The sequence below is a fragment of the Penicillium chermesinum genome, assembly GCF_028974085.1.
Source record: "Penicillium chermesinum strain IBT 19713 chromosome Unknown utg000001l:1.0-1975020.0:1.0-1976611.0, whole genome shotgun sequence".
NCBI classification, from domain to species: Eukaryota; Fungi; Ascomycota; class Eurotiomycetes; order Eurotiales; family Aspergillaceae; genus Penicillium; species Penicillium chermesinum.
This window is the reverse complement of record NW_026695311.1, coordinates 530,735-555,907: the sequence shown is the minus strand read 5'-3', so window position 1 is coordinate 555,907 and position 25,173 is coordinate 530,735. Positions and strand designations below refer to the sequence as shown.

Sequence of the window (25,173 nt, the reverse complement as noted above, 5' to 3'; positions counted from 1 at the left end):
CCCTCACTCAGTTCTTCTTCTTCTTATTCCTCCCCCCCGACTTCTCTCCCTTCTCCTTCTCCTCCCTCTTCCGCTTTTTGCTCATCATCTTCTCCATCATCGCATTTTCCGCGTCTCTCTCCGCCTGTACCGCCTTATCTGCCAACTCCTGCTTCGACGCATGCGCCTGCAGAATCTCCGTAGGATCAACACCCGGATAGAAGCCTGAAACCGCAATATTTCGTAGCACATACGCGACTTTCTCGATATCGTTGTGCGAGACGGACTCGTCGCCAGCTTCGCGGTTCAGGCGCTGGCGCAGGTCCCACGAGGCGTTCCAGAGCTGCTTGTACTCAGCTATATTGTACTTCACGTTCAGCTCGCCGTTAGGGCGCTTGTATTTGGCCAGTTTCTTGCTGTGCTCGGTGGATACGGCGGTGGCGGTTGTGCTGATGGAATTTTGGGTGCCGTCGGGGATGTGCTGGGATAATCGTGGAGGCAGAGCCAGAGATAGATGTCGTCGCTGTAGAATGGGATCTGATGAGACGGGGGCCCGGCGCTGGTAGCGATTGAGAGAATGAGGGAGGCGGTTGCGACGCCGACGCCGCGGAGGGGTTGGAGAGCGTCCATGCTGGGTTTTGGGAAGGCGGAGGAGTCTTCGGGCCCAACTGTTGGCAGGCCATTGATGGCGTCTTTGGCGCATTTTATGATAGTTTTGGGTTGGTTGGATTTGACCATGCCCATGAGGGTGGGACGGGGGAGGCCGTGGCGGCTGTGAGAGATGTTAGCGTCGCTCCGAGGAGCAGAACCGGTATGGCTTGAGTGAAGAGGGAAAGGGTACTGGGTAGGAACTACTCACGTCTTCCAATCCATGACTTTAATAAGATCGTCCTTGTCCATTATCACAGCATCTTGCTTACTCCTGCGCTCGTCCATAATCTTGGGCATCTCCTCATACCGCCAAGTATCAAGCTTCTGCATCTTCTCAACCTCAGACTTGATATGCGCCGTCTCGGAGGCATTGAACTCGGTTTTCTGGATAAGGAGAGCGCCGCGCAGATTCGCAGATGCAGAGCCCGCTCGCTTGATCGCTCGGCTCTTCGATCCCTTCTCTGGCTTCGGCTGCAGCTTGAGCATGGCTTTGCGCCGATGGACCTGCTCCAGAGTTGTCGCATAGCACGACAAGAGCTTCAGGAATACTTCCAGGGTAATGTGTTGCGGGTGGAAGCTGCCCTCAAGAGAGGCATCTTCGTCGGCTTCATCGTCGGACGCTTCTTCAAAATCGTCGAGGCCTCCCTCTAGCACGACGAAGTCTTCCTCGACGGAGGGTTGAGCTGTGGCTCCGTTGGTCTCTGTATCGTCGCTCATGGTTTTATGAAGAGTGGATCAAGTCTCGGGGCTAATGAAGAAGTCCTGTGTCAATAATTGACTGCAGAAGCTGAGTTTTCGTAGCGAGAAGCACCCGGTCTACCAAGCCGCAGCGGCTTGAGCTGTCGGGGAAAGATGAAAAAAGACGGTGGGTCTTATCAGCTTATCGATAACGGCGCTAGCGCGACGATCAAGACAACAATAGCATGAGACTTCAGCAGAAAATGTAGATCGAACCAGACACTTCGGAAAAACTCCACATAGAGAGCCGTTCACAGAATTTCTTCCAACGCGGTTCTCAGAGTGGGGTGGAAACCTTCGTCGGTCCTTGAGATATTTCCAATTCTCTTACTTTCCCCACGACTGCGGGGCTATTGACGTAAATTGATACAATCAGAATTGAGACTCAGGACACCAAGCACTATTAGTGTGCATATGCTATTGAGCGAATGCATTAATGCCATTGGCTTAGCTAATACTAGTATTAATATGTAATTTTAGTGTACGGTAGATAGATAGTTAAAACGACATGCCTCATTCCTGTCGATGCCGCTTTTGCCCTGGTTCTACCTCTGGGTTTGAAGATGAGAATGGCCTTTTGTTGTCTGCGCTGTTACACTGTTTGGGTGATTGCGATCGGATGTTCTTGATAGTTCCATCTTCGTTTCGGAATGGGGCTTTAAGCTCCGCGACAAGCCGCTCTCCAAAGGTCTCATAAGGCCGGAATTTGATTTTCTTTCGACGAATGGCCGGCCATTTCACGGGAGTTACTGAAGTCTCCGGAGCCTTCAACCCAGTAAGGAGCTCGGCCGAAATTTCAGCCTCGCAAAACAACAAGCATTCCTTATCTGCCAGGCTTGTAACTATAATACGTGACTATAGAATCGTTAGCGCGAGATTAAGAAAACATGGACTTTCGAGACTGACAGTGTACGAAGGCAGCTCTAAATGCCCGAAGTGACGCTCTTGGAGCTGTGCAAGAGCTAACAAATAACACATGAAGTATGGATCTGCAGTCCAATCTTTCGGGGTGATCTGGTCAAGTCTCTTGAACATAATATCAAAACCGGGATGATTTATCATCCCTCTAGGCCCCGGACAAGGTTCGAATAGTCTTCTCCGATCTCCACAGATGTTCTGGTAATGCACATGGCCAACTATCAGAGGGGAGTTGCCATAGGCCAAGTTGTCAGATTCTTCATGGCGAGTGAACGTAATAAATCTCGGTCGATGGACCGGACGTCCCTGGAAATAGAATGGGGGACCTTTCCTACCCGTCAAATCTATCAGTGACTGGCAACTAGGAAAGTCAAGGTGATCTTACCGAGGGGATGCAAAAGCTCGCTCTTTATGAACCAGAATTTTGATGAGAGGTTTGCGTTTGATGTAATCAAACGAGCCGGTCGCTATGAGTTCGACATCGGCATGTGACTCAGGACACGCGTTTTTGGGGCTGTCTTCATCTTCAAGCGATGCGCTCTCCGCAGGGGCTGGATCAAGATCCTCAAATCGAGACCCTACTACGTCAAGATGCTGTAAGGTCCAGCGGAGGGGATTCTTTAGAAATCCCCGTTTTTTGTAGACAAGGTCGCGAATCGATACTAATCTTGGTTCGGCCGCCATAATTGGGATGACGACAAAGACAAACAATGTTATAGGGAACAAGAGAAGATTATTGCCGTACAATTATATCACCGCCCGGTACACAGAGTTACCGCTTTTTGATAGTTAGGCAGCCACGGGCCCGCCCGCCTTATCGATTAAATGAAACCTTTCCCATGTCCCGAGGTCCACGAATTATGGCTTATTCTCCTTACTTCGCTAGCATTACTTCAGAATCCGCCTTTAAGACTCGCTTTAAAGCTGAAAATCGACAAGTCTTCGAAAACCTTCGCAATGCCGCCGCTAGTCACTGGGACCGGGGTCATCTGTTTGCATGTCGGGTCGTCAGGCGTGAACCCCAGCGCAACATCCTTCCTGTCCTATCCCAATATACAACCCCCACCGATATAGATTCTGCATCAGATGAGATCAAACTGTTTCTAAAAGGGCCTGACATGGGGTCGATGGCTCAGAGCGAACATTCCTTAATACGGGGGTCTAATTACAGTATATCTCTGGCTCAAATTTGGGCAGCAATGGCCATGTTTAAAGGCAGCCCTGACCGTCGTACGCAAAACATTACTAAGGATGACGATATAGTTGAAGAGGATTCGATTATACCTGCTGATGAGCTCGAAACGAGGCACCCTAAGCGTGCTAGACGATTTACGAATCAACCAGGCTTCGTCGAATCTGGCAGTATTCAAGTTGACTCTAGCAGCCCTCTTGCTGAAGGCTCCTCTCATAGTAGTAGTCCTCAGGAGTCCTCATTAGGATACGTTGACTCTGACCTACATATTTTGGCCGTGTCGCCAGAAGACGACACTATGCGACTTGCTTCCTGCGTTATTCGGCATATTCTCTACTTTGGCGCACCCCAACACTCGAATTGGAACCCAAAGGTGGTTGAGTTTCGAGATGCTAAAATAAGGCTAGACGCTATCACAACAAGACGGGAGCGACACATAATTGCCATTGATGACGGTGGCCTGTGTCTGCGAAAACATGAGCCTACCAAGGGATTTGTTTTGGTCAACAATCACATAGCTGTATTGGAGGCAAAGACTCGGTTTCAGTGTCTCCAAAATGGCAGACCCATCATATCGGACGAGTGTTTTGCGCAGATGACTTGTGAAGCCCTAGCAACAAAGTTATCTAGCCCTTCTTTTCCACAGAGGTAGAACGTTCTCGTCTTTCCCTTTTCTCTTATTTTCTCTTCTCTTTTCTCTTCTTCTTTTATCTCCCTTCCTTTCCCCCCCCCTCCTTGAACACGCCTGTTGATATGGAATTGGTAGATTTTCCTCCGGAGAGACTTCCCATAAAACCCGCTCATTTGCTAACATATTCAATAGCATCATCCTAATTCACGCTACACAACACTACATGTGTTTTCTTCAATTTGACTTTGGTGGGGATTATATCGATGAATTCGAGAGAATTGACTTCGACGGATTCTTGAATGTGAACTCTACACCCTGGTTTGACCTTAGCCAGAGAAGTGGAAGAGAGAACATATTGGCAAACATCTGTGGGATTATGCGAAAGGCCGTATCTGAGCAGTGACAGTTAGATCTACGAGCATTCACCTTGCGAAAACTTGACGATACAGGGTTCTTGTTCTACCTTGTTCAAAGCTACCGCACACAAATTCATCTCATCAACGACAGGGCTTTAAAAAAAAAAAAGCAATAGTACCAGAATGCAGCTTTACATAGATGATAGTTTAGGGCTTGAACTTGCAAGATTGTAGGGAATTCAGTGTATGTACAAGAGTGTTCTAATATAAGCTGCTCTACAGTTTACTTCGGCCCGTCCAAAAACGGTCTTCACATTCTCCGGTACATCGCACTTACCTACAGCAACATTGGCCAATGTCAGTCCTTTTCACTCTTAAACTCCTCTGAATCAAAAAGGCGTTCGAGGTGTTCCTATGTTTTGACATGAAAGGTTGTCACGGGGTAATCTGGCGAGGGCTTTCAGCGTGGAGCCACCAGGGACGCCATCGATATGGTATACATGGAGCTGCTTGAGGCGCGTGGAGAGATAGACGAGGCATTGTGCTTGTCCTCAGGTGCGAATTCATCAAGTTGATCCCATTCTACAGAGGTGAAGGTGATCGAGGCGGGGACGCTGATCCTGCTCCATATCCCGTGGGATCCGCTATGCGAGCTAAAAGGGAAGATCGGCGATAGGACCCATCTTCTGAGCCTGGGTGAGAAACGGTGCAGAGAAGCTTGAGAAGTGAATCGCTTGCTTTCTCGGCCAGTTGCTGAATACTTGGATTTCCACTGATGCGGGACGACGGTGGAAGCCGACTCGGGTCCCTGACCAGCCAAACTAAGAGATCTAGTGAGTAGCCACAAAAGAGACTAACAGGATTCTGGGACTTCTAGAATAAATCACATCCATAGCATCAGCACCACGGGCTTCGTTTGACTGCTCAAATTCTCAGAAGAAGGGGGTATGATTGCCGCAATGTCAGTACCCCCCTTAGGAGCGATCTTCAAGACTCCCCAACTTTGGAAAATAACGAAGCAAGTATGTATACCCATAAAACGTATGTACCCAATTGGAAGATATAGACACTGATCTTATCTCAACTTCTTCGAAACCCCGGGAGTTCGGCGTTGGAACTTATATCTCCGCGTTGGAACGGACAGCACAGACTTGGCACCGGCTCGAGCTCGGAGCTAATGACAAAAGGAGACAATGCTAGATAGTGCTGGAGAGAAGACGTAGACATGAAAGTGGGGAACAGAGCCAAGCATCGAAAGCAGCCTTTCACAAACTCATCAAAGCGTCCGAGTCCTTCGACGCTCGAATTAGCAACTGGCTAGCGCTACCTACTACTGGAGGTCTTTTAGATAAGTCGGACTAAGCCAGCCGATTTCAATTTCACATATGTACAGAGGCTGAGGCCGTGGGAAGTTTTCATTAAACAGAATATCGAAATACAGCATCATGAAGAAAGAGTCATCATCCGTCAGTGGCCATCGTCAAGACGACTCGTGGAGCGGAACCAGAGCAGATGCCCAAGGGGCACTATCAAGTTGGGGGGGTGGGGGGGGAGGAGCTGACCCCGTTACATATTGCAGATACATTTCAAAAAGCCAGAAGAGGTGAATATAGCCGTCCCAAAATGGGGAGGATATTAATACACCAGGCACAAGAGGGGGGGAGATGAGGAACGCGCGAGAGAACGTTATCAACAGTGGTAATGTCCCCGGGGTCAATGACAGAGATGGCACTAGCGGTTTGAGGGAGCGGGCTTCCGTCCGTTGGGTGTCCCTTTCGGGTTGGACGGGTCCTCGGGACGCACAAAACTCCTGGGGTCGTCGTCACGGCTGTCAAAAGGCATCAGAGGGATATTTTGCTGCCGGGACTGCTTGAGCTGCTGCAAGGTTGAAGCAGGCTGGGGAGTGGGATTTGCTAATGAAGGGCCGGGCTTGGCCTCAGGAGCGGGAGCAGCAGGAGCCTGGCGCTCGTCATCTTGGACTTCGATGTGGCGGAATTCCTCTTCATGGTCACCTGCTTCCGAGGAGTCAGGGCCATCGGAGTCCGAAGCGGCTTCATAGTCATCTTCATCATCGCTGACCAGGCTAGGCGCTTGGTTGGACTCGATTGTATGAGGACTGAGGTTGGCCGAGTGATCGAGACTATCGTGGGAAGGTTGGCTTTTCGCGGCTAGAGCAGAGAGGTCACGCAAGAATGATTGCGGCCTAGATGGAGTCGCGTTCTCTGATTGAAGATGAGCGAACGCCCTCTCGGGACCCTTGCGGCTCTCCGTTCGTTCGGATGCAGCCTGGGCGGTAGGAATCCGCATAGGCTGAGAGGCGGCACCCGGCTTTGATACAGGAAGCTGTGGCTCCTCTGAATCAGATTCACCATCTGAAAGACCGTTAAGGTCTACTGGAGTTTTCGCCTCTTCCACGAGCTTGTCCATGTTGAGTCCCAGTCCGCGTTCCCGCATCAGGGCCGACAGATGAGGAGTCGCAGGTGAGGCCGTGAATGAAGGGTTGGCAGTGACAGGGGCCGACTGACGGCGCGGCTCTGGTATCCGCTGCACGGTTGCCGGTGGAGTGGCCACGGGTCCGGCCGGAGGGTTCATCTTGAAATCTTTCTTGGGAGTAACCGACGCAGGAGAAGACACAGGAGGTACCGCGCGAATCAAAGGATGCACATAGCCGGGGACGGTAGGAGTGGAGACAGTGGGAGTAGCTGTAGGAGTGACAGCAGGCGCAGCCTCAGTTCGACCGCCAACAAGGGCACCAGACTCATCAGTCTCAGCCGGTACACCACAAGCCTGAGCCGCCGCATCGTGACTAGCAAAGTTACGGTTGTGGGCAATACGGCAATGGTTGATGAAGCCCTGGGTGCTGGAGAAGTTGTCACGATGACAGTCTAGGCAAACAAGCTTCACCCAAACATTGTCCGCTTTCCGTCGAATGATCATCGGCCCAGCCTTTTCCTTGACCGGAGGATATCCGCTAGGCAGCGCTTGGAACTTGCCACTAACAGAGCCACGGCCAGTCCGCGTTTTCCCGGCCAGAGCACTGAAGTCCATCGGATTCCCACGGGTTGAGCGACCCTCTGTCTGCATGCCAGCGGCAGCGGCAGCAAGGCCTGGCTCAATCTCACCGCCGTCGAAACGGGGATCAGGAAGCAACCAGCGTGCGTAGTGACGCGAGTACGGACCCTCCGTGACACCCCAGGGCGCAGGCGATACCGGTGGCGGGCCATTTCCAGGCTTCAGCACCGATGCGCCCGTCCCAGCACTCACATCGGCGGAGATGCCCGCGACATGAGAGCCCGGGTAGGGGATTTCCGCGCATCGTCGAAGTTGTTCCAGGGCGACTTGGCATTTGGCGATCTCCTGGTCGATCAGACGTAGCTCGTTATGCTTGAGGAGCACTTCCAGGCTCAGCTGGGCGGTGATGGTGTCACGCAGTTGATTCACATCTACGGTAGGACCGGCGGCCTGCGCGGGCGGGTTCGTAGATGCGACCGGGTCCGACAGGTCAGACGCGATGGGGAGATGCAAAGGAGCGGTAGGACTTGAAGGCGAAGGCAGCGCGGTGTCTTCAGTGCGCGGCTTGACTGCGGGAGGCGCGTCAGACTCTTCATCTGAGCGCTTGCGCTTCAGGTTGGGCAGCGACAGGCTGTTGACGCCAGCGAGCATTTTGACCTCCTTCGTCATTACCTTGTCCCCTCCTATCGCAGAGGGCCAGGGTAGCAAGCGAAACATGCCATGCGAAGAGAGAGAAGATAAACAAAGAGCAATCAATTCACGAGGCCCATTCAAGTAACTTTTTTTTTTGTCTTTTTAACGATACTGGAGTGGGCAAACAAGGCGGTCAGAAGGAGTGGACGTCAACGACGGGGAAAGGGGTGGTCGCGCGACCGTGTCAAGTTGGGTAAAGTTGGGCGGGAGAACCCAAAGTACAGCAAGTGTTTCTATTATTAAAGGGGGTGGGGATGGGGTGGGAAAAGAGAAAAAAAGATCCCAGAAGGAACCAAGAAAAGAAAAAGGAAAACACGTTCGGGGAAGGGAGAAGGAAGAAAAGGAAGACTCTCGGGGAGGAAGAAAGGGGTGGATGGGGGAATGGGAAAGAAGTTTAGGGGGCAAGATTGGGAAGATGGGAATGGCAGTGAATGGGGGGGGGGCAACAGGGGATGAGCGTGGAAGACTCCACTAGATCAGCCAGAAGGACCAAGTCCAAGCAGCAAGTGCAATACCTCTTTCTGACGTGGAAATTCAGCGACACGTCATGCATTGACACATCTGCTGTATCAACTACAGTTGCCAGACCAGGGGGAAACGGGGGGGTTCCGTCTTCGGAGCACAGTATATTAGAAATGCAATACCCCCCCAGCTCCAGGGCTACCTCTACGGAGTTCTACCAGCTCCCAGCACACCGACTTCTGGAATCCTCTATTTGTTGATCTATTGCCCCAACCCCTTAGTATTAATAGTTCAGGGTCATCGGAACCGTGCGGCTCCTGCAGCTACAGGCCATCAAACTCTCCCAGAACCCGCCACGGATAAGGTGTGGTCTGGGCCTCCGCGATCGCGATCCTTGGGAGGTATTCCACCATGCCTGTTTGGGACAGGTGTTTCGCTACCGCGAGGGACTTTTGGGGGTGACGGGGCAGCAAATGACTGCTGTGATAAGTATCGGGTGTCGACGCCTCGTCTTAGCCTGCACCAGGACCCTGTCAGCACACAGCCTCGTTTGCGCCCGGGGGCAAAGTGCTGAGAATCACATGGAACTCCGTCGAAACGTTCCAGACAATAAGATCGAGCTAGTCTGAAAGGAGAGGTCCCTTTCATGGGAAACAAAGCTGAACAAACCAGGACACATCAGAAAAGCTGTCTTGGCTGGCTCCATTTTGCCGCTCGGAAACATGCTGAAGTATCTGCAACCACCCTTTTTCCCTCGGCCAACCTTGGAAAGGGGGCTAAATTATCCGACATATGCCTGGTGCCACACTGGTCCAAATATATCCAGGTATACCGTATACCCGGAGTACGAGGCTCGTAATCTACCCTTGCTTTATACGAGCACCGTTGCGCCTATCAAAAAATCAACGAAAGTGCGCAAGTCTATGACAACACTCATTTTTAGCCCGACGTCTGGTGGGTCCTATCCGGGGCACACATTGGACACACTGTGTTTGAATTCCAGCGATCGGGATAATGTGACGAATCATACCCAGAGTGGAGCAGCGTCGACTGTGCCAGGCGCCCCCGGCGTACTTTTGTCTCAGGATCAACATGGCAAACGAGCCGTTGTTTTGACCAATTTTAAGATCTGCCCTCAACTCCAGCTTCTGGACTAATCAATCTCCTTGGCAAGGTTTTAGACTTCGTAAAGTTGAGTCCTTATCTATGGGATGTTGGTTCGGGCTAATGTCTCACATATTAATGGTTAAAATAAATGCGATAAGCAACACGAGGCGTGACGCCCTCCGAGGTCCTTCCATTTCAGATCCCTACGCTGCTCTTTGGCTTGATCTCCGCAGCGGTTCTTAACGTGCTGGGACAAACTAGCATATTATGTAATCAAATTGGCAGTTCTCCCGATATCTTCCAGGTACGTCCGTGTCGTCCTTGATCGCAGTGCGGAAGGAATCAAGGATACAGGTTATGCCATTTATTAGTAGTTCCCCAGGACCTTGAGTCATATATATGTAGTTATATGGCTCAGCTTTTATTGTGTCCCTTTGAAGCGGGAACTTCAAGTCTAGGGATATAGTAATTCCTTTCCTAACCGCCCTCCCCAAGCGCATGTCTTGTTGTCTTGCCTATTCTCAGATAGCCACCCTATACCTCTATCGTTATCTCTTACCTCGGTCCCCAGACCCCGACATACATTGTATAATCATGAAATGGATCCCACGTGGGTGTATCTCCTCGCTGATGAATGATCCCCGAGCGACCACGCCCAGGCATTGGGCAATTCCTGACCGACGAGCAAGATCTATCTTCAACAAGCCAAGCAATCGGTCGGGAGCAAATGCCAAGCTTGTGTGGGTCGTTCATGCTGATAGTATCAACCTAAAACCTCAAGTCAAATACGATAAACAGGGAAAGAGGAAATGGAATGTCCTCCACCTCAAAAATTTGACCAGAGTTCAGGGGGCCAGAACTCAGTAAAAATAACATGTCGGCCATGTAGGCAGCGTCTACGGAGTATATTTGGGCTGCGCTTTCCAAGATTCGACCAGCCGCTTCTTGATGAAAAATTGCTTGAGCTTGGCCCCAGCCGAGCCGCGGCTGGCCTCGCTTTGGCTGTCCACCCAGAGGAAGTCCCTGGTATCATTTCGAAGATGGAGGCATCTAGCTAATCCAACTCCGAGCTTTCTTAACTTGCGGGCTCGGCGAACAAGGTTTCTGCTAGCGTGCAGGCGCGTCGTAGGCTGAGGGTGGTCCTTTTGGCTCATCCTTACCCCGTAGCGCTGTTCTGGCTCCACCAATAGATGGGTCCTCCATCCTTTCTCCACGCATTTTAAATGCTTAGCCCGGTTTTGAAGCCCATTTCAAGCTCCAGTCAAGGTGGAATGTCGCATCGTGGGGCCGTTTGATGCGAGCAAGCTGGCTAGGATTCTATGGGGGAAGCGGCTGGTGCAGGGAATTGGGTGCAGATCTCCTCTCAGCCTCTTTTTTGAGACATATGCATATCCTGCAGGAACGTGCCCCATGGCCCAGGCACAGGTTACTTACCCTAGAAGCCTCATGCACAGTACTGAATTTCTGTAACGGCCTGGACCATGGAGAATGATGACTTTAGCGGACTTTCCGACTGCTCCAGGGACCCCGATCCCGCATTCTCGTGGTCAGATTCCCACCCTAACGATGTGGAAAGTCCGAGGAGATCAGCGGAGACGAAGAGAAAGACCACGACCGGTTGCTCGTTCACACAGCCTTGTCCAACTCCGCTGGGTCTTCTCTACTCCATTCTGTTCAAAACATCAGGCATCATTTTGACCGAATGTAGTGCACCAGGGGTATCCAAGACATGCTTTCCACAGTGGGGACTACGATGCCAAACTTTGGAGACCTTCCCTGCCAAAAGTCCTTAGCCACATGGTAGAAAGAAGGATCAGGCTTCGCCCAGCCTGAATAGTTTTCCATAGCCGACCATGCGTCTGTCTACTCTCTTAACAGCCTTAGCCCTAGGCGTCGAAGGACTGGCAGCAGCCGTCTCCTCCTTGGCCACATACATAAACTGGCGGACGTTTCGAGGCCACGGCGTCAACCTCGGTGGCTGGCTGGAGCAAGAATCCTCCATCGACACAACATGGTTCGCCAGATACGCCGACAACGCGACCGACGAATGGGGCCTCTGCGAAAACCTCGGCCCCGAATGGCCTGCCGTCATGGAGGACCGATACTCGACCTTTATCCGTGAGGCAGACATCGACGAACTGGCGGCAGCAAAGGTGTCTATTCCGCGAATCCCGACGACCTACGCCGCCTGGATCGACCTCCCGGGCTCGCGGCTATACTCCGGGCATCAACAAGCGCACCTGCGCCGCATTGCGAACTACGCGATCGAGAAATATAATATGCACATCATCGTCGATATTCATTCGCTGCCCGGCGGCATAAACGGTCTCGGGATAGGCCAAGCGGTCGGGCATTGGGGCTGGTGGTATAACCAGCCGGCGCTGGAATGGTCGCTGCAGGTCGTAGACGCGGTGATCGAGTTTGTGTAGAGCTCTGGCCACCCGCAAGCATACACTATCGAGCCCGTCAATGAGGCGGGTCAGAATATTGTTTTTGACCTGCATTATTATTACTATCCGTATACGAATTCGACATCGGTCAATTTGCTGAGAATTATTTGTGCTGATGCGAGGGAGAGCGCGGGCGATGGCAAGTTTCCTACTTTTGTGGACGAGTGGGCGATTGAAGCGATTGAAGCCGGAGGAGGCAATTCGCTTGCCCTGAGAAAGAAGAATGTTCAGGCTGGGATCTCAGCTTTTGCGCAGTTTACACGGGGGAAGCTCGTATTGGACGGCTAAGTATCGAAATAATGCTTCTGTTGCTGGACAAGGGCTTAAGCAGGATTACTGGAATTACTTAGGGTTTGTTGAGAATGGGTACTTTGATGGATTCACAGAGGAAAAGGATTATTGCTCTTGAAGGCAGCCTCGATGTCAAGGCATTCGTGATAAATACTTAAAGCCGCAAGCCGAAAAGCATATTTCTAGGCTGTTGTTATCTTGTAACGTGTCTAAGAAGTTATTAAAAGCGTCGTAGGCAGCTTTCGCCACTGACTAACCATGGAATTACCGCCGAATGTGCAATCGACCTTTCCATATGCATCTCGAAAATTGGTTAGCGGAGGGCTATTGGATGCATGTATGGGGGTTTGGCAGTAGCCACGAACAAGCCCTTGAATCGACATTACGATTTTCGTGAATCTTAAAAACAACAATAGAATCCACCATAACCACATGGCTTTTCTTTTCATTTTACTCTTTCAAATTCCATGCATGAGCATACAACGTGAAACTAGCGAATACGAAGAGACATGAACGATTCCCCTGCTTTGATTCCGCTGTACCAGGATCTTCGTATAGTTGATAGCACGAAGATATTGAGCGTTTCACTACCATGCAGTCGACTCAGCCAGATGCGCACTTTCCGTTTACACAGACCAAATCATCCGAGCAATCATTCTCGGTCGTACAGGTCGCCCCTAGCATACTGTGTTAACAAGCAGCTTAAAACCTTGGAAGGTTGAATCGGAAGCTTACCAGCACAGTGTCCAGCCCAAGAACAGGATCCCCCTCCACTCCCGCCGCCAGATAGACCCAGGTTTTTGACAAGAGAGTTAACGAGTGAATCGCCCTTGGAACGTAGAGTGGTGAAGTCGGTGATGTAGTTCGTACTCACGGCGCTGCTCGGTAAAACAGCGGAGCTTCCAGTGAACACAATATCTAATGGGTTCAGTACACGTGTGGATAGGAACAGAGTAAATCGGAGCGCTTAGGCAAACTTACAAGTGACATCAACAGCACCATGACCGGCATTTCCATTTAGATTATCGCCCGGGAAGCAAGTGCGAGCCATCAGCCAGGATGCCTCGCCTATGACCTCTGGCGTATCACCGTTGGAGTCACCGTAGATCCCATAAAACATCTTGCCGTTGCTATATTTGTTCTTAGTAAAGGCCTTTCTGGCATGGAATTGTAAAGAGCCTACCAAATGACTGCCGCAATATTATTGCCTGGGATCACGCTCGAGTACGCCGATGCGAATTGATCAGGAAGCACGATCCAGGGGACTTCATAAGCTGCGAGAGCGCCGAAGTTGGTCTGGGATTGACCGTCTTGGTTTCCCTATATTTTAGTTTCATATTTAGAGGATATACGGGCTCATGGATTCTCTTTTGGGTTGGAAGACTTGCCTGGCACTTATAGTCAATGCCATCACAATCTACATCCATATCGGCGACGAAAACAAAAGCCGCGCCCTCGACTCTTATCAGCCATCCAAGATCATGGAAATCAAGCTAGTTTCCTTACAGAGCTAAAGCCGGACCAGTCACTATGAATGGTCACTTTAGCAGCGCCGCCATCGTTATTGATCGCATATGTTGCGGATTTGGCGGCCTTCGTCGCTTTAGCCGCAGCCGTCTGCAGTGCAGCGACAGGGATCGTCGATGTCGCTGCAAAGAAGCTAGCCGGGGGTCCAGCGGTTGGGTTGTTATACTTGGAGCCAACGACTGTCTGGGCGGCAGTCTGGCTTACGAAGAGCGCGAGAAATGCTGGGATGAAGTATTTGAAAGCCATTGCCGCTTGGTTGCGATAAGAAGCTTGAGAAACAAATGACAGGTATCGTGCTGAAGAATCCAGAGAGCCTATTAAATACTCAAAATCCTCAGCTCACCCTAGAAGCATCTTGAAGAGACCAATAGAAACAGAGCGTGCGTCGGAACTGCGCACCCAACTGAGTTTATTTGCGACGCCCTAGCTTGGAGACCCTGCAGATCGAGGCCGGAGTGGCCAATAAAAAACAAGGGCTTACTCAATGCGATGTAACTGTCAGAGACTACGTGTGTTTGAGAACGTCTCCCAGTTTCCTCATTTGTCGTCGGAGGGTATGGGGCGCTGCGGTTGGAGCTAGTTGGCAAGCGGGGGCCGAATCATGCAGAGCGACTGCGGGGAATCTCCATCCCCGAAGTCTGAGACTTATTGGTTCGACTGGAGGAAAATAAGCTGCTCGCATACCTGATGGGTGGCGATGATCGACATGCCGGGGTATTTTGCAAATTGTCAAACCTGCCTAGATATACTGCTGGTCGTAACGAACCGGACGATAGCAGCCTGCTGAAACATGAAGCTCAAGCTAGCCGCATCCGATATGAGATACCTATTTGGGATATTGGTTTAACCAACTTTACTTGGGATTGTGGGTCTACATGATGTTTCATATTTGTCAGTAAACACGCTATTATTCCTAAACTCGAACTGTTTGATATCAAGCTCTCTTCGGAGTTATACCTCGTTTTAAGGGCTTCAAAGTACATCAGGACCCTTGGATTCAGTTCCTAGTATCAAAGCTGTGAAAATCGAATTTGAATCCCTTGATGTCCAGCACAGAGGATCAAGGGATCTTAGGAACTGTGCTATTCTGTTAATAATTCACGTCTCTTTGACGTACAGTATGTTATAAAAGACATACGTTCACCGAGAAATAGCATCGGTGATCTTGAAACCCACTAACTACTAGTACTAGTAAGTTTAAGTTACTTGTAATTGCGTTACAGGGACTCTGGCAGCTCGAGTTCCAGTTTAGTTCGGACTCGCAGCCGGCGGAAATAGTCTTCTAAAGGAAGCCGAGGAGGGAGTGGTGGTATGAAACTATTAGAAGATGCACGAATATTCTTTGTATTAATTGTTGACTTCAATAGAAGCTAATACCCCATGTATCTCTACGCTGTTCTTGCCAAGAGGTTCAATCACCGCAATATTCATCAAGTATCTGGAGAAAAAGAGAAAAAAGTCCGCATGTCCTGTAGTCTCGCACGGGATAAAACAAACAAACAGCCAGGCAAACTCAGTATTTAGATGCCTATTGCCTATTGGCCCGTTAATTATCCTACCTCACGGACACCAAGGTCCTGCTCGTCCTCTCCATCTATGGTCTGTCCTGATGCTTGGAGATTAGTACTGGGTCCCGGAATCCCAACCTCAACATCAGCTGGAACCAGCACACTAGGTCCAATCTCGGTATTGATTGAACTGCCACAAAAGTCATAATAACGAAATAGTGCAACGACAGCCTGCTCCAACAGATACAAGGATTTTGGAACAACACTCGCCTCCATTACCCCAACAACCACGGGCTCTACGATCCCCACGAGAGCAAACAAAGCAGTAAAACCGCCAAACAAGATCTTCTCGTCATGAGAGGGAACCATTGGGCCCTGAAGGAAGAGTGTAATGACCTCCGGCACATTAACGAATCTAATGTTAAACAAGTCTAAGACGGAGCTGGATGTCCGCTCGGAGATTGTAACTTCAAGACGGCCGCCGGTCGCAAACTCATCTTGTGGCGGGCTGCGGAACATTGAGTACATCGGAGCGCTGGGGAGATGGTATGGTATAATGTAGGAGATCAAAGGGCTCCATAGGAGCTCGACTAGGCGATGGAATATTATGGTGGGATAGTCCCAGCGGTAGAGACCTGTGCGGACTAATCTAGCGAACGCATCCTGTCTCGCCTGGTCCCATTTCCAGGCTTGGAACTGATTTGAGCGGAATGTTGGCGGTGAAGCCCAGGTGCAGACGCCCTTGTAATGGCACGAGTATGTGAAAATGCTTGAAGCCTGGAAAATTGTGAGTAAAAAGCGTCCAAGGCCCGCAAAAATAAGAACGAGGTGAATTTTCCAAATGTCGACGTAAAAGCGGAGAATAATGATATGTATGACAAACACGATCGAGCTCCATGTTGTGACGGTCAAAAACCGGGCGAATGATCGAGCTGCTGCTTCGCCTGCGATAGCCCTACTCATCACGACCTCATGCTGTAGCAGGTTCGCAGTAAAGGCTTGTGGGGAAACCCAAGCCCTCATGTACGGAACGATAAATAGGCTCGTATTAGGGATAACGCCATAGTCGGTGGGATCCTAAGCCTCTCAAAATCAGCAGGGACCTCGTTTACTCCGAAGCCGTCTTACAAACCTCGTTATGAGTCCTCCGCCACCTTATCTGCGCTATTCTCGTTGGCTTCTCAATCTGCCTCCAGTCTGAGCGGATAGGGAACTCGAGACTTGGAACCGCTTGCATGGTTTCTGGAGTATGAAGCAGGGTCCAGCGCGGGAGATAGAAGAAGAAGCCACTGTGTATAAACTCAAAATAGTGAAGGAGTGCTAAGACCAAAAGCAATCCGGCCGCGGAGTCGAGCGGTGCGAGGATTGCTCGCACAACAGAGTCCTGACCTGACAGGCCGCAGAAGCTGTCGGTAGCGGCGACGAAGATCTGGAAGGCGAGAGTTGCCCCTGTTATGAGGGTCGATATGTAGAATGCCATATTCAAGCAGTAGTCTAGGCCTAGTGATTCAGTGAGGTTCAGAATGTGTTATTCAAATAGATGGGGAAGCCTGGCTATAAATTCTCCAAATGAGCACGAAACCTGGCTTTAATCAAAGAGAAAAACTCGGAGGCTTAGATTCCAATACTTGATTATTATCAGCAAGGCAGTGAGTGTATTTGCGGCAACCGGCGATAGTTAAGGCTGCCCCAAGCCATATTATATAAGGGACCCCTTGGCTGCCCCGGTGCCCCGGTGCCCAAGCGCCCGACTGTTCAGGCAAACAAATGATCAGTAAGTGTATTGCCTTAGAAGCTTTGTTTTCCTGGTTTGAAAGACGGGGATTCCGACATCAGATATGGCTTGACAGCACGAAGATATCCGCCCAGATATCCAAGACAGCAATCGAATTGTATTGCATGCTGGGTGGCTGATTGGACGTCGAATCAAACATAAGGAAACAGAGTGGCCATGTAGTCCTAAAAAAGGTTGTTATTGGGGTGGAGTAGGAAGAACAATAATATAGCATACTTCAGTCGAACTCATAGGCCTATGATATTTACGTTCTATACCTTTCGTTGGTGGGTTGCCAACTCGGCCTTGCTAGCAAAGCGGAATCTGTGAACACGTGCGGGGTTAAGCTGAAGTATTTTGCAGATCGTGTTGTATACCAAGGATGGCTTGCTACCAAAAAAATTCAATTTCCACTTCACTCAAGAACTTATGACATCTTCCTGGATTCCTCCCTATCCTTTGCCCTGAAATTTCATGCATTAACTTGAACTAAACGAAAACATTAAGCGATAGAGAAGATGATCTTGATAGCAGGAAATTCGACTTTTCGCACTAGGAATTCCAGGTCCTTGGCTTCGACGGGCGATACGGAGCATGTCATTTTATTCATTTATCACAAATGTTATGCTGATTCGCATGACCTATTGAATCATCCTGATCCAGCAAGACGGCTGATACCCTTTCTCTACGGCAACTTCCGATGTACAGAGATGTCTGAATGTCTCCACCCTTGTCTTCTATCATTGCGATCTTGACCCTACAAATCTTCTTGTCGAGACCTCGACAGGCTCGCTGGGCATCATTGATTGGGAGCTTGCTGGCTATATTGCGTGTCGAACGGTTAGAACAAAATTTCAACTCTCAGCAGGTATGGATTTCAACTATGGAAATGGAATTCAAAAACGACCAGCGCCGCAGAGTTGCCCAGTACCTTGAAAGTATGGCCTACGACGATGTCGTGGATGCGTGATAGAAGTTTCAGGACAGCTAGTAGGCAAAATGATATTGAATTGAGAATGTTAGCGTGAGCCCTCTGTGGCCCCATAAATGATCTAAAGGGCTCAATAACGATTGACTTATCAGATTTCCAGTTTTGCTGGTCCATCTTCAATGCAATATAAAGCTTTATATTAGCGGGGAATATGGGAAAGAACCTCCATAGGTCTATGTCACTACTTGTTACTTTGGGGCTTTAACTTATTGGTGTAGCGCTAGATTAGAACAATCAAATTGCTGCCGCCAAATATTCCTGCCGTAATTCTTCTCTACATGGCCATTTGGCGCAATATGTAAAGTGGCCCTACATCGAATACTATATTCGAAATTATCGACGAAACTGATAACCTTGAGATGTCGCTTCTATTTTCTGAAACCAACCGAAGAACGATCCACTGTTCTCGAAGAGATGCTAATTTTCTTTGACCAAACTGGTGGTGATGATTGATCCGCATATAGATCGGACTTGATTACTGCCACCTCGGCTAGTAGGCGCCTTACTGCCGTGAAACTCGATGTTTGCGGAGCCGCTAAACTCTTTACATACTAGTCTTGGTCCACTTAATGCCCGGAGATGTGAATCATATATGAACGTTCAATAATTCGAGGGCAATCACACCAAAGACCTCGGTCTTCGCTACTACAACTCGCCATGTTTATCACGCTTGAAGAACATTATATGTCCCCCGCAGTGCGGGCGGCTAAGGCGGGGAGCGAGATGTTCGACTTCCCACAGGACCTCGTAAGAAAGCTCGATACCCTCGGAGCGGAGCGGATACAGGATATGGATAATGGCAGGGTATCGGTCCAGGTCATTTCCCATGGCCCCGGGGACCGATCGCCAGAACTCTGCGTCGCAGCAAACAATGGCCTCGCGACCGCCATTGCAAAATATCCATCTCGACTCGCAGGCTTTGCCATGATCCCCATGCGCGATCCCACTGCTGCAGCGCATGAGCTCGAGCGATGCGTCCGAAGCCTGGGATTTGTCGGCGCGCTGATTGACAATCATCAGAACGGTCAATTCTATGACAACGAGATGTTCTGGCCCGTGTTCGGGAAAGCCGAAGAGCTGGATGTCCCTCTTTATATCCATCCTGCTTGGGCCAGCGAGACCCAATTAGAGCATTACCGCGGCAATTTCGACGACTCCATTGCTGTCACTCTGAGCGCGTTTGGATGGGGATGGCACTCTGACACCGCGTTATGCTTCTTGAAGCTCTATGCAAGTGGTCTTTTCGACCGTTTTCCGAGGCTGAAGATTGTCATCGGCCACATGGGTGAGATGCTTCCGTTCCAGCTTGATCGAGTGATCAAAATGTCTCGGAGATGGGGAAGAAAGCGAGGCTTGCAGGACATTTGGCGAGAGAATGTTTGGGTTACCACAAGCGGAATGTTCTCCTTGCCTCCGCTGGCTTGTCTTCTGCAGACCACGTCTATCGATCACGTACTGTACAGTGTGGACTATCCATTCTCGTCTAATGAGACCGGACTGGAGTTCGTTGGCAAAATCAAAGAGAGCGGCTTGCTTAGTGAGGAGGACTTGGAGAAATTTGCATTCCGCAATGCGGAACGATTACTTCGTATTACAGCATGAGTCGGGGAGAACGCATGCACGATGCAGGGCTCGAGGGTAGTATATTTCGTTACGAATTGTAGATTCAGATATATGGAATTGTCCTATTTTTTTTTAAGAGAATCTAGCTATCTATTATTGTCTACTAAACATGAGACCAGGGATCGAACAGCTTGTCTAGCGCGTATAAGGATCGCTCGAGATGGATCTTTTACAGGTATCAGAAAGTCCTAACTTGGTTCCTTCAGCGGTGATCCAGTTGAGCAATGAAGTTTTCTTTTCAGCTTGGATGTGATGTTATTATTGGCTGAATCAAATATTAGAATGGAGAAAATGGGAAACATGGGATGCATTTCGAAAGTGCAAGAGTGCTTCATTGGGTAAGTACACGGCCAACTTCGGGGTTCGCCAATTCTGTGCTGGAGTGAATCGATGGACAGCCATGATACTATCAAGTCATGAATAAGTAGTAAAATTTGTACTTGGAAGTATATACAATAGAATGCCAATCCATACAAGCGCTATGCTCCAATGAACATGAAAGCCGCCAAACCGAGCCAGCCACCGATAAAAGCCACTGTCAAGATCGCTGCTCCAGCCTTATCGCCCGTGGTAATAGGGGACAAGGCAGCAGCGGCGGCATCATCGTTATCCTTCAAATTGCCAGCATTCGGGTCCGACTTGGAATTACCTCCCTTGTGAATATTCAAAGGTTTCTTCTTGTCGCGGTCCACGAACGGCAGCATATTCACGCTCAACACACAGCTCGAGCTGATTTCCGCCTCCATCGAGTGGTGCCCGTCAAACTTCGACTGGTACCAGCGCACTCCGCAGCTGTTGTTCCCCAAGCCGCTGCAGGAAGCGGCGGCGCCGACGGCGGAGTTCTTCAGTTTCGGCATGATTTCGTCGTAGAGATCCGGGATCATAAGAGCCGTTAAGGCCATCCAGGTGACGACTTCGCCTTTGAAAAGGACTTCGTTGTTGTTGCAGTTTTGGGCGATTTCGCAGTCAGGATCGTACATGATGCCTTTTGGGAAGAAGATCTTGAATATCGAGCCGAGGATGCCGTGGACTACTTCCAGCCAGTACGAATCGTTTGTCTTTTTTGGGTAAGTATACTATTTGGGGTCACAGGTCGTGATCGGAGGCTTGCTGGCACTTACAAAAGTATACATGTACGCAGCACCCGCGAGGAAAACGCCGTAATTATACGACCACTGCATATGGTCTGTATCGGCACAATTGTTAGATCCCTGTGTCGAGTCGTTGATCGTCCATGTTTTATTGTTGATCATCGGCGTGGTTAGACACCACTCCCACGTCTTCCTCGCCCAATCCGCATACTCGCTCTTCTGCGTGTACATCGCGAGCCGCGCCGCAAGCTGGAAGAACCCGCCGTTCGAGATCGCATTCTTCAATGTATACCCTGAGCCCTGGTACACGAACAACTGCCAGCGCATACCACCACCACACGACTCGTTGTCCCATCTAGCCTTCATAGTATTGAAGGTTCCCTGCGCAAGTGAAAGCCACGAGAACCCCTCCTTTCGATCCGGGAAACCGTACTCGGCGGCCGTCAGCGCGGACAGGCCCCAGAACATCTGGTCGTCATTTCCAAGGTAACTGCTGTAGTTCGAAGGCATGTAGTCTCCGTGGTCACCGCCTTGCCATTGTAGTCCCACGCTTACATCTTCGTTGTATGTGTCGTCGCCGGTGAAGTGCCAGTAGTTCAAGGCTGCGAGGAGGAGGGCTGAGCCCTCCCACCATTTTTCAGGGAGGGCGCCCGGGATTTGGCCGGATTCGTTGCCATGATAAAATGTCATGGCGCCCCAGATGGCTTCGGAAGAGGCATCTTTTACCGATTCTTTGGAAATGATCGTGTTAGCTTAGCGTTATATGGCCCCGTTATATTGCGCAAGCAGCAGATCGGCAGTTCTTACGTTCATCGTCAATAGTGAGATCAATTCCCAGGGCTGGATGCACAAAGGAAAGACTGGAGAATAGAATAGCGCATAATGAATGCACCCTATCAGCCCGCATGTCTAATATCAGGGAAAGGAGGAATCGAGGGGCTGAAGGCTTGCTCGCCGCTTTGACTGCAAGTACAAACGCGGGAAATAGAGTAGAATAAGGTTGGTGGGGGCCGTCTCACGCAACCAGCTGAAGAAACCAATGTCGACAGCAGGGCTATAGCATGGTAGAAGAGGAGAATGAGAAGAACGAAATGTTCAAGATTGAAGGTTACAGCCTGGTGCCACGGGTCTCCCCTATGTGCAGGCCAAGCCCTTTGAAGGCCTTTCACGGCCAAGGACAGCCAAGGACAGCCAAGAAGCTCCCAAGGAGCTCCCAAGCGCTGGAAATTAGGATGGACCATCATTGGACCGCAATAGACACTGCGCTGTGGGGAGTGGCGTTTCCGGTCTGTCACGGGCTCCACTGTTAGCAGTGTTGCCCCACTGCAATAGTTCGATTTCCTCAATCCGCTGTGTCCTCCTGTGGCTGGGCAGTAGGCGGCAACGAACGGAGAAGGGTTGTCTCACGATATTCAAGCACTATTGGCCGTATAGTGTTCCAGAATAGCGTTCACGGATCTATACACAAGTCCACGATCTCCACTCGTCTACTGTTTCAAAGTTCTACCCCTGCCCTCTTATGCAAATGTTATAGCGTGACATCTCACAAAGTTCCGGCCTATATATGGTCCATTTATATACATAAAACCAATTTAGTCAGATACCAGCATATTTTAAGTAACCGGACCTACTTCTTTTTTTCCCCAGGTCGTCATGCCATGATCGAGCGGTGCTTTTACATAATTCATCAACATTTCCCCCGGGCCCTTCGGATACGATCTTGGATTGAGTTGTTGTATTTCGAGATCGAGAATTATGAAGTAAATAGTGATATTTTGCGAGAACAGTATCGCACCATGGCACAGAGCTCAGAGAATACGGCCCACGTAACGATGGACCTGAAGATGTGATCTTCAAGAAGTCCCCGAGGCTGGATCTTTAAAGTATGACGATCCCCCAGCATTCTGTTCCGCATTCCACAGATCGAAGATCTGCAACGTCTACAAAAATCCATGTCGAACTTCTTCCACCGTTCAAATTCGAGATTTTGCCAGTCTCCACGGGTACTGGAGTTCCGATCTCGTAATCAATTCCCCTTGATCCCACTCGGCACCTCCAAAAAGCAGCCAGTGGCTTGGCAGGGGCTTGGGCGCGTAGGCGGAGCCAAACTTGAAATTTCTGGGCGAAAAAAGGGGGGCATGTGATTTCCACCGCTTCCCGCCCTTGGTTTTGCCAGTGTCACGAGCCCTAACTACATATCGATCAGACAAAGAAAATCGAACCAATATAAACAATTACACGGTTGATCAGAGACTGCAAAGCTAGCAAGGATCCTCCTGCCAATGCTAGTGATCTGTAAACTTATAGCGTAGGTTGGAGAAGGGGTGTGGTATTCACAGAGCTATCCTAGTTCTCTCTGCTTTTGGGGTTGTCTATTGTCGCTCCTTGGTACAGTAATTAGCAGGCGGATACTGTCAAAGCACCCGAAAAAACACTCTTCGCATCTCGCCTCCAGATATGCAATTGCCGCTAGTATTTGATTTGGAGCAAGGCGTTCTGTCATCTATAGGACGAAGTATCCCAAGACCCAAAAATCCTAGTCAAACCGTCGCTATTCTCTATCAAGGCTGGATTCAACTGTCCCAAATATCCGTGAATGACCCGCGTTCCTGCTACACAAATACAGGGAAAGCGAGAAACCCCCTGCAGCAGGTGACCTAAATTGAACCCATCGGGAAGCATCGTCCTCTCAAGCTCATCTGAATCGGTTCTGGTACCTTCGCTGCAGAGAATTCTAGCATAGTAACGGAGAGGTATTGATTTGCTCCCATGGTCCATCTACCGTAAAATTATCCCTTTTACCAATATTTAAGAACAAATTCATACATCAAGATTTTGGCGATGACATACCTCATCACGCCATTGGCCGTCGTCTTATTACTATATGTATCGTTTGAGTCGTTTGAGTCGTTGAGGACAATTTTTAGTACGATACGACGGAATAACATCAGTGCCGTGAACGTACGAGATTCTACCATGCTAGTTCGAGAAATTCGGAAGCTTACTGCTAGCCCTCGGGCTTAGCTACTATCTAATCATGCCTGACACTGGCCACCCCGAGCAAAAGCACAAAATGGCAATCAAAACCAATAAAAATCAGTTCATTCTCAAATGTATCCATGGGTATTTTTGAAGTATGGAATCCCGAACTCCACGATGCAGAACGCACGCATGAAAGCGGCTAAAAATAGAACCTCTCAACGCCGCAAAGCCTCATAAACAAACACAGCCCATGATCCAGGTAACGAGCCTGCTCACTGCGTCTTCCTTTTCTTCGAGACAGACCCCTCTGTAGCATCAGACCCTCTTCGCGCCGCAGCAGCCCTCTTCCCCTTCCCTTTACTCTTCTTCCCCGTCGCCGAAGTTGCCGCATCCAGCACCCCATCCCCGTCTTCCTTCCCTTCAGCAGCCTTTTTGGACGCCGCATCCTTCGCAATCTTATCATCGTTGGAGTCAAACGCCCTCCGCGCCTCCTTCAGTTCCCGCTCCATCCGCAACAGCTCCTGCACTCGCCCCAGTTTACTTGAGTCCCGCCGCAGCGCAAACCGGAAGTCATCCACCTTGATCTTCTGCCGGCGCGCATGGTGTGCGACCTGTGCGGCACCGTGGCACAGCTCCAGGATGAAGTCTGTGACGATTTCGTCCAGGACCCGGACGGTTTCGGGGAGCGGTTCGAGCGGGTATGGTGCTGCGGGGCTGGGGTCACCGTAGGCTGACAGAAGCAGACGGACTAGATGTCGTTATGTTAGTATCGCGATGTCCGGGATTACGTGCAGGTGTACCGGGGGAAAAGGCTGCGTACGCTCGGAAGAAAAGTTCATTTGGCCCTTCTGCCGGGCGGCGCGAGCTCGGGGTTCGGCCATGCCGAATAAGCGCTGCTGGCTGGGGATTCGCGGGCTGGATTCTGGGGTCGTCGCTCTTGCGGTCGTTCGGGGGTCCCAGGCCGGTTGGTAGCCCAGGTTCAGAAGGGAAAGGTCCGGGGAGGCGGAGGGGCGCTTGGACTTCACTCCCGCTCTGCCTGGGGCTGTAGTTGGAGAATATTGACTTGTTGCTGGACCCCGAGCTGGCGATGGTTGTCTCTCGGGCGTCGCTGATGGGGATTTAGAAGTGGCCCACGGACGAGCAGCCGGAGTAGACCAGTGGACGCGCCGCTGGTCCGTGCTGTTGGCGGACATGGCA

The 25,173-nt window shown here is 50.2% G+C and overlaps 14 protein-coding genes across 14 annotated transcripts; 5 read left to right on the top strand and 9 right to left on the bottom strand.

Annotated features, from left to right (window-relative positions):
- Positions 1 to 7: 7 nt before the first annotated feature.
- On the bottom strand, positions 8 to 1,347 carry N7468_000217 (uncharacterized protein; the record flags this gene model as incomplete). The annotated part of the gene is made up of 3 exons (XM_058469514.1): positions 8 to 538; positions 583 to 751; positions 839 to 1,347. 3 exons carry the CDS (start codon positions 1,345 to 1,347, stop codon positions 8 to 10), a joined length of 1,209 nt encoding a protein of 402 aa, XP_058335545.1.
- A 534-nt stretch (positions 1,348 to 1,881) lies between these two features.
- Positions 1,882 to 2,403, bottom strand: N7468_000216 (uncharacterized protein; the record flags this gene model as incomplete). Its single annotated transcript, XM_058469513.1, has 2 exons — positions 1,882 to 2,210; positions 2,262 to 2,403. The coding sequence occupies 2 exons, from the start codon at positions 2,401 to 2,403 to the stop codon at positions 1,882 to 1,884; spliced, it is 471 nt and encodes a 156-aa protein (XP_058335544.1).
- Positions 2,404 to 3,125: 722 nt separating this feature from the next.
- Positions 3,126 to 4,130, top strand: N7468_000215 (uncharacterized protein; the record flags this gene model as incomplete). Its single annotated transcript, XM_058469512.1, has 1 exon — positions 3,126 to 4,130. The coding sequence occupies one exon, from the start codon at positions 3,126 to 3,128 to the stop codon at positions 4,128 to 4,130; it is 1,005 nt and encodes a 334-aa protein (XP_058335543.1).
- A 2,066-nt stretch (positions 4,131 to 6,196) lies between these two features.
- Positions 6,197 to 8,194, bottom strand: N7468_000214 (uncharacterized protein; the record flags this gene model as incomplete). Its single annotated transcript, XM_058469511.1, has 1 exon — positions 6,197 to 8,194. One exon carries the CDS (start codon positions 8,192 to 8,194, stop codon positions 6,197 to 6,199), a length of 1,998 nt encoding a protein of 665 aa, XP_058335542.1.
- Positions 8,195 to 10,635: 2,441 nt separating this feature from the next.
- On the bottom strand, positions 10,636 to 10,893 carry N7468_000213 (uncharacterized protein; the record flags this gene model as incomplete). Its single annotated transcript, XM_058469510.1, has 1 exon — positions 10,636 to 10,893. The coding sequence occupies one exon, from the start codon at positions 10,891 to 10,893 to the stop codon at positions 10,636 to 10,638; it is 258 nt and encodes an 85-aa protein (XP_058335541.1).
- Positions 10,894 to 11,220: 327 nt separating this feature from the next.
- Positions 11,221 to 11,532, top strand: N7468_000212 (uncharacterized protein; the record flags this gene model as incomplete). The annotated part of the gene is made up of 1 exon (XM_058469509.1): positions 11,221 to 11,532. One exon carries the CDS (start codon positions 11,221 to 11,223, stop codon positions 11,530 to 11,532), a length of 312 nt encoding a protein of 103 aa, XP_058335540.1.
- Positions 11,533 to 11,592: 60 nt separating this feature from the next.
- On the top strand, positions 11,593 to 12,168 carry N7468_000211 (uncharacterized protein; the record flags this gene model as incomplete). Its single annotated transcript, XM_058469508.1, has 1 exon — positions 11,593 to 12,168. The coding sequence occupies one exon, from the start codon at positions 11,593 to 11,595 to the stop codon at positions 12,166 to 12,168; it is 576 nt and encodes a 191-aa protein (XP_058335539.1).
- A 915-nt stretch (positions 12,169 to 13,083) lies between these two features.
- Positions 13,084 to 14,253, bottom strand: N7468_000210 (glycoside hydrolase family 75 protein; the record flags this gene model as incomplete). The annotated part of the gene is made up of 6 exons (XM_058469507.1): positions 13,084 to 13,157; positions 13,216 to 13,398; positions 13,462 to 13,610; positions 13,664 to 13,800; positions 13,869 to 13,934; positions 13,987 to 14,253. 6 exons carry the CDS (start codon positions 14,251 to 14,253, stop codon positions 13,084 to 13,086), a joined length of 876 nt encoding a protein of 291 aa, XP_058335538.1.
- Positions 14,254 to 15,557: 1,304 nt separating this feature from the next.
- Positions 15,558 to 16,478, bottom strand: N7468_000209 (uncharacterized protein; the record flags this gene model as incomplete). The annotated part of the gene is made up of 1 exon (XM_058469506.1): positions 15,558 to 16,478. One exon carries the CDS (start codon positions 16,476 to 16,478, stop codon positions 15,558 to 15,560), a length of 921 nt encoding a protein of 306 aa, XP_058335537.1.
- Positions 16,479 to 16,623: 145 nt separating this feature from the next.
- N7468_000208 (uncharacterized protein) lies at positions 16,624 to 16,995 on the bottom strand (the record flags this gene model as incomplete). The annotated part of the gene is made up of 1 exon (XM_058469505.1): positions 16,624 to 16,995. One exon carries the CDS (start codon positions 16,993 to 16,995, stop codon positions 16,624 to 16,626), a length of 372 nt encoding a protein of 123 aa, XP_058335536.1.
- A 1,012-nt stretch (positions 16,996 to 18,007) lies between these two features.
- On the top strand, positions 18,008 to 18,259 carry N7468_000207 (uncharacterized protein; the record flags this gene model as incomplete). The annotated part of the gene is made up of 1 exon (XM_058469504.1): positions 18,008 to 18,259. The coding sequence occupies one exon, from the start codon at positions 18,008 to 18,010 to the stop codon at positions 18,257 to 18,259; it is 252 nt and encodes an 83-aa protein (XP_058335535.1).
- A 678-nt stretch (positions 18,260 to 18,937) lies between these two features.
- N7468_000206 (amidohydrolase family protein) lies at positions 18,938 to 19,882 on the top strand (the record flags this gene model as incomplete). The annotated part of the gene is made up of 1 exon (XM_058469503.1): positions 18,938 to 19,882. The coding sequence occupies one exon, from the start codon at positions 18,938 to 18,940 to the stop codon at positions 19,880 to 19,882; it is 945 nt and encodes a 314-aa protein (XP_058335534.1).
- Positions 19,883 to 20,382: 500 nt separating this feature from the next.
- N7468_000205 (glycoside hydrolase family 76 protein) lies at positions 20,383 to 21,901 on the bottom strand (the record flags this gene model as incomplete). The annotated part of the gene is made up of 3 exons (XM_058469502.1): positions 20,383 to 20,979; positions 21,025 to 21,725; positions 21,802 to 21,901. The coding sequence occupies 3 exons, from the start codon at positions 21,899 to 21,901 to the stop codon at positions 20,383 to 20,385; spliced, it is 1,398 nt and encodes a 465-aa protein (XP_058335533.1).
- A 2,347-nt stretch (positions 21,902 to 24,248) lies between these two features.
- On the bottom strand, positions 24,249 to 25,169 carry N7468_000204 (putative transcription initiation factor TFIID subunit 13; the record flags this gene model as incomplete). Its single annotated transcript, XM_058469501.1, has 2 exons — positions 24,249 to 24,724; positions 24,797 to 25,169. 2 exons carry the CDS (start codon positions 25,167 to 25,169, stop codon positions 24,249 to 24,251), a joined length of 849 nt encoding a protein of 282 aa, XP_058335532.1.
- Between the last annotated feature and the right edge of the window lie 4 nt (positions 25,170 to 25,173).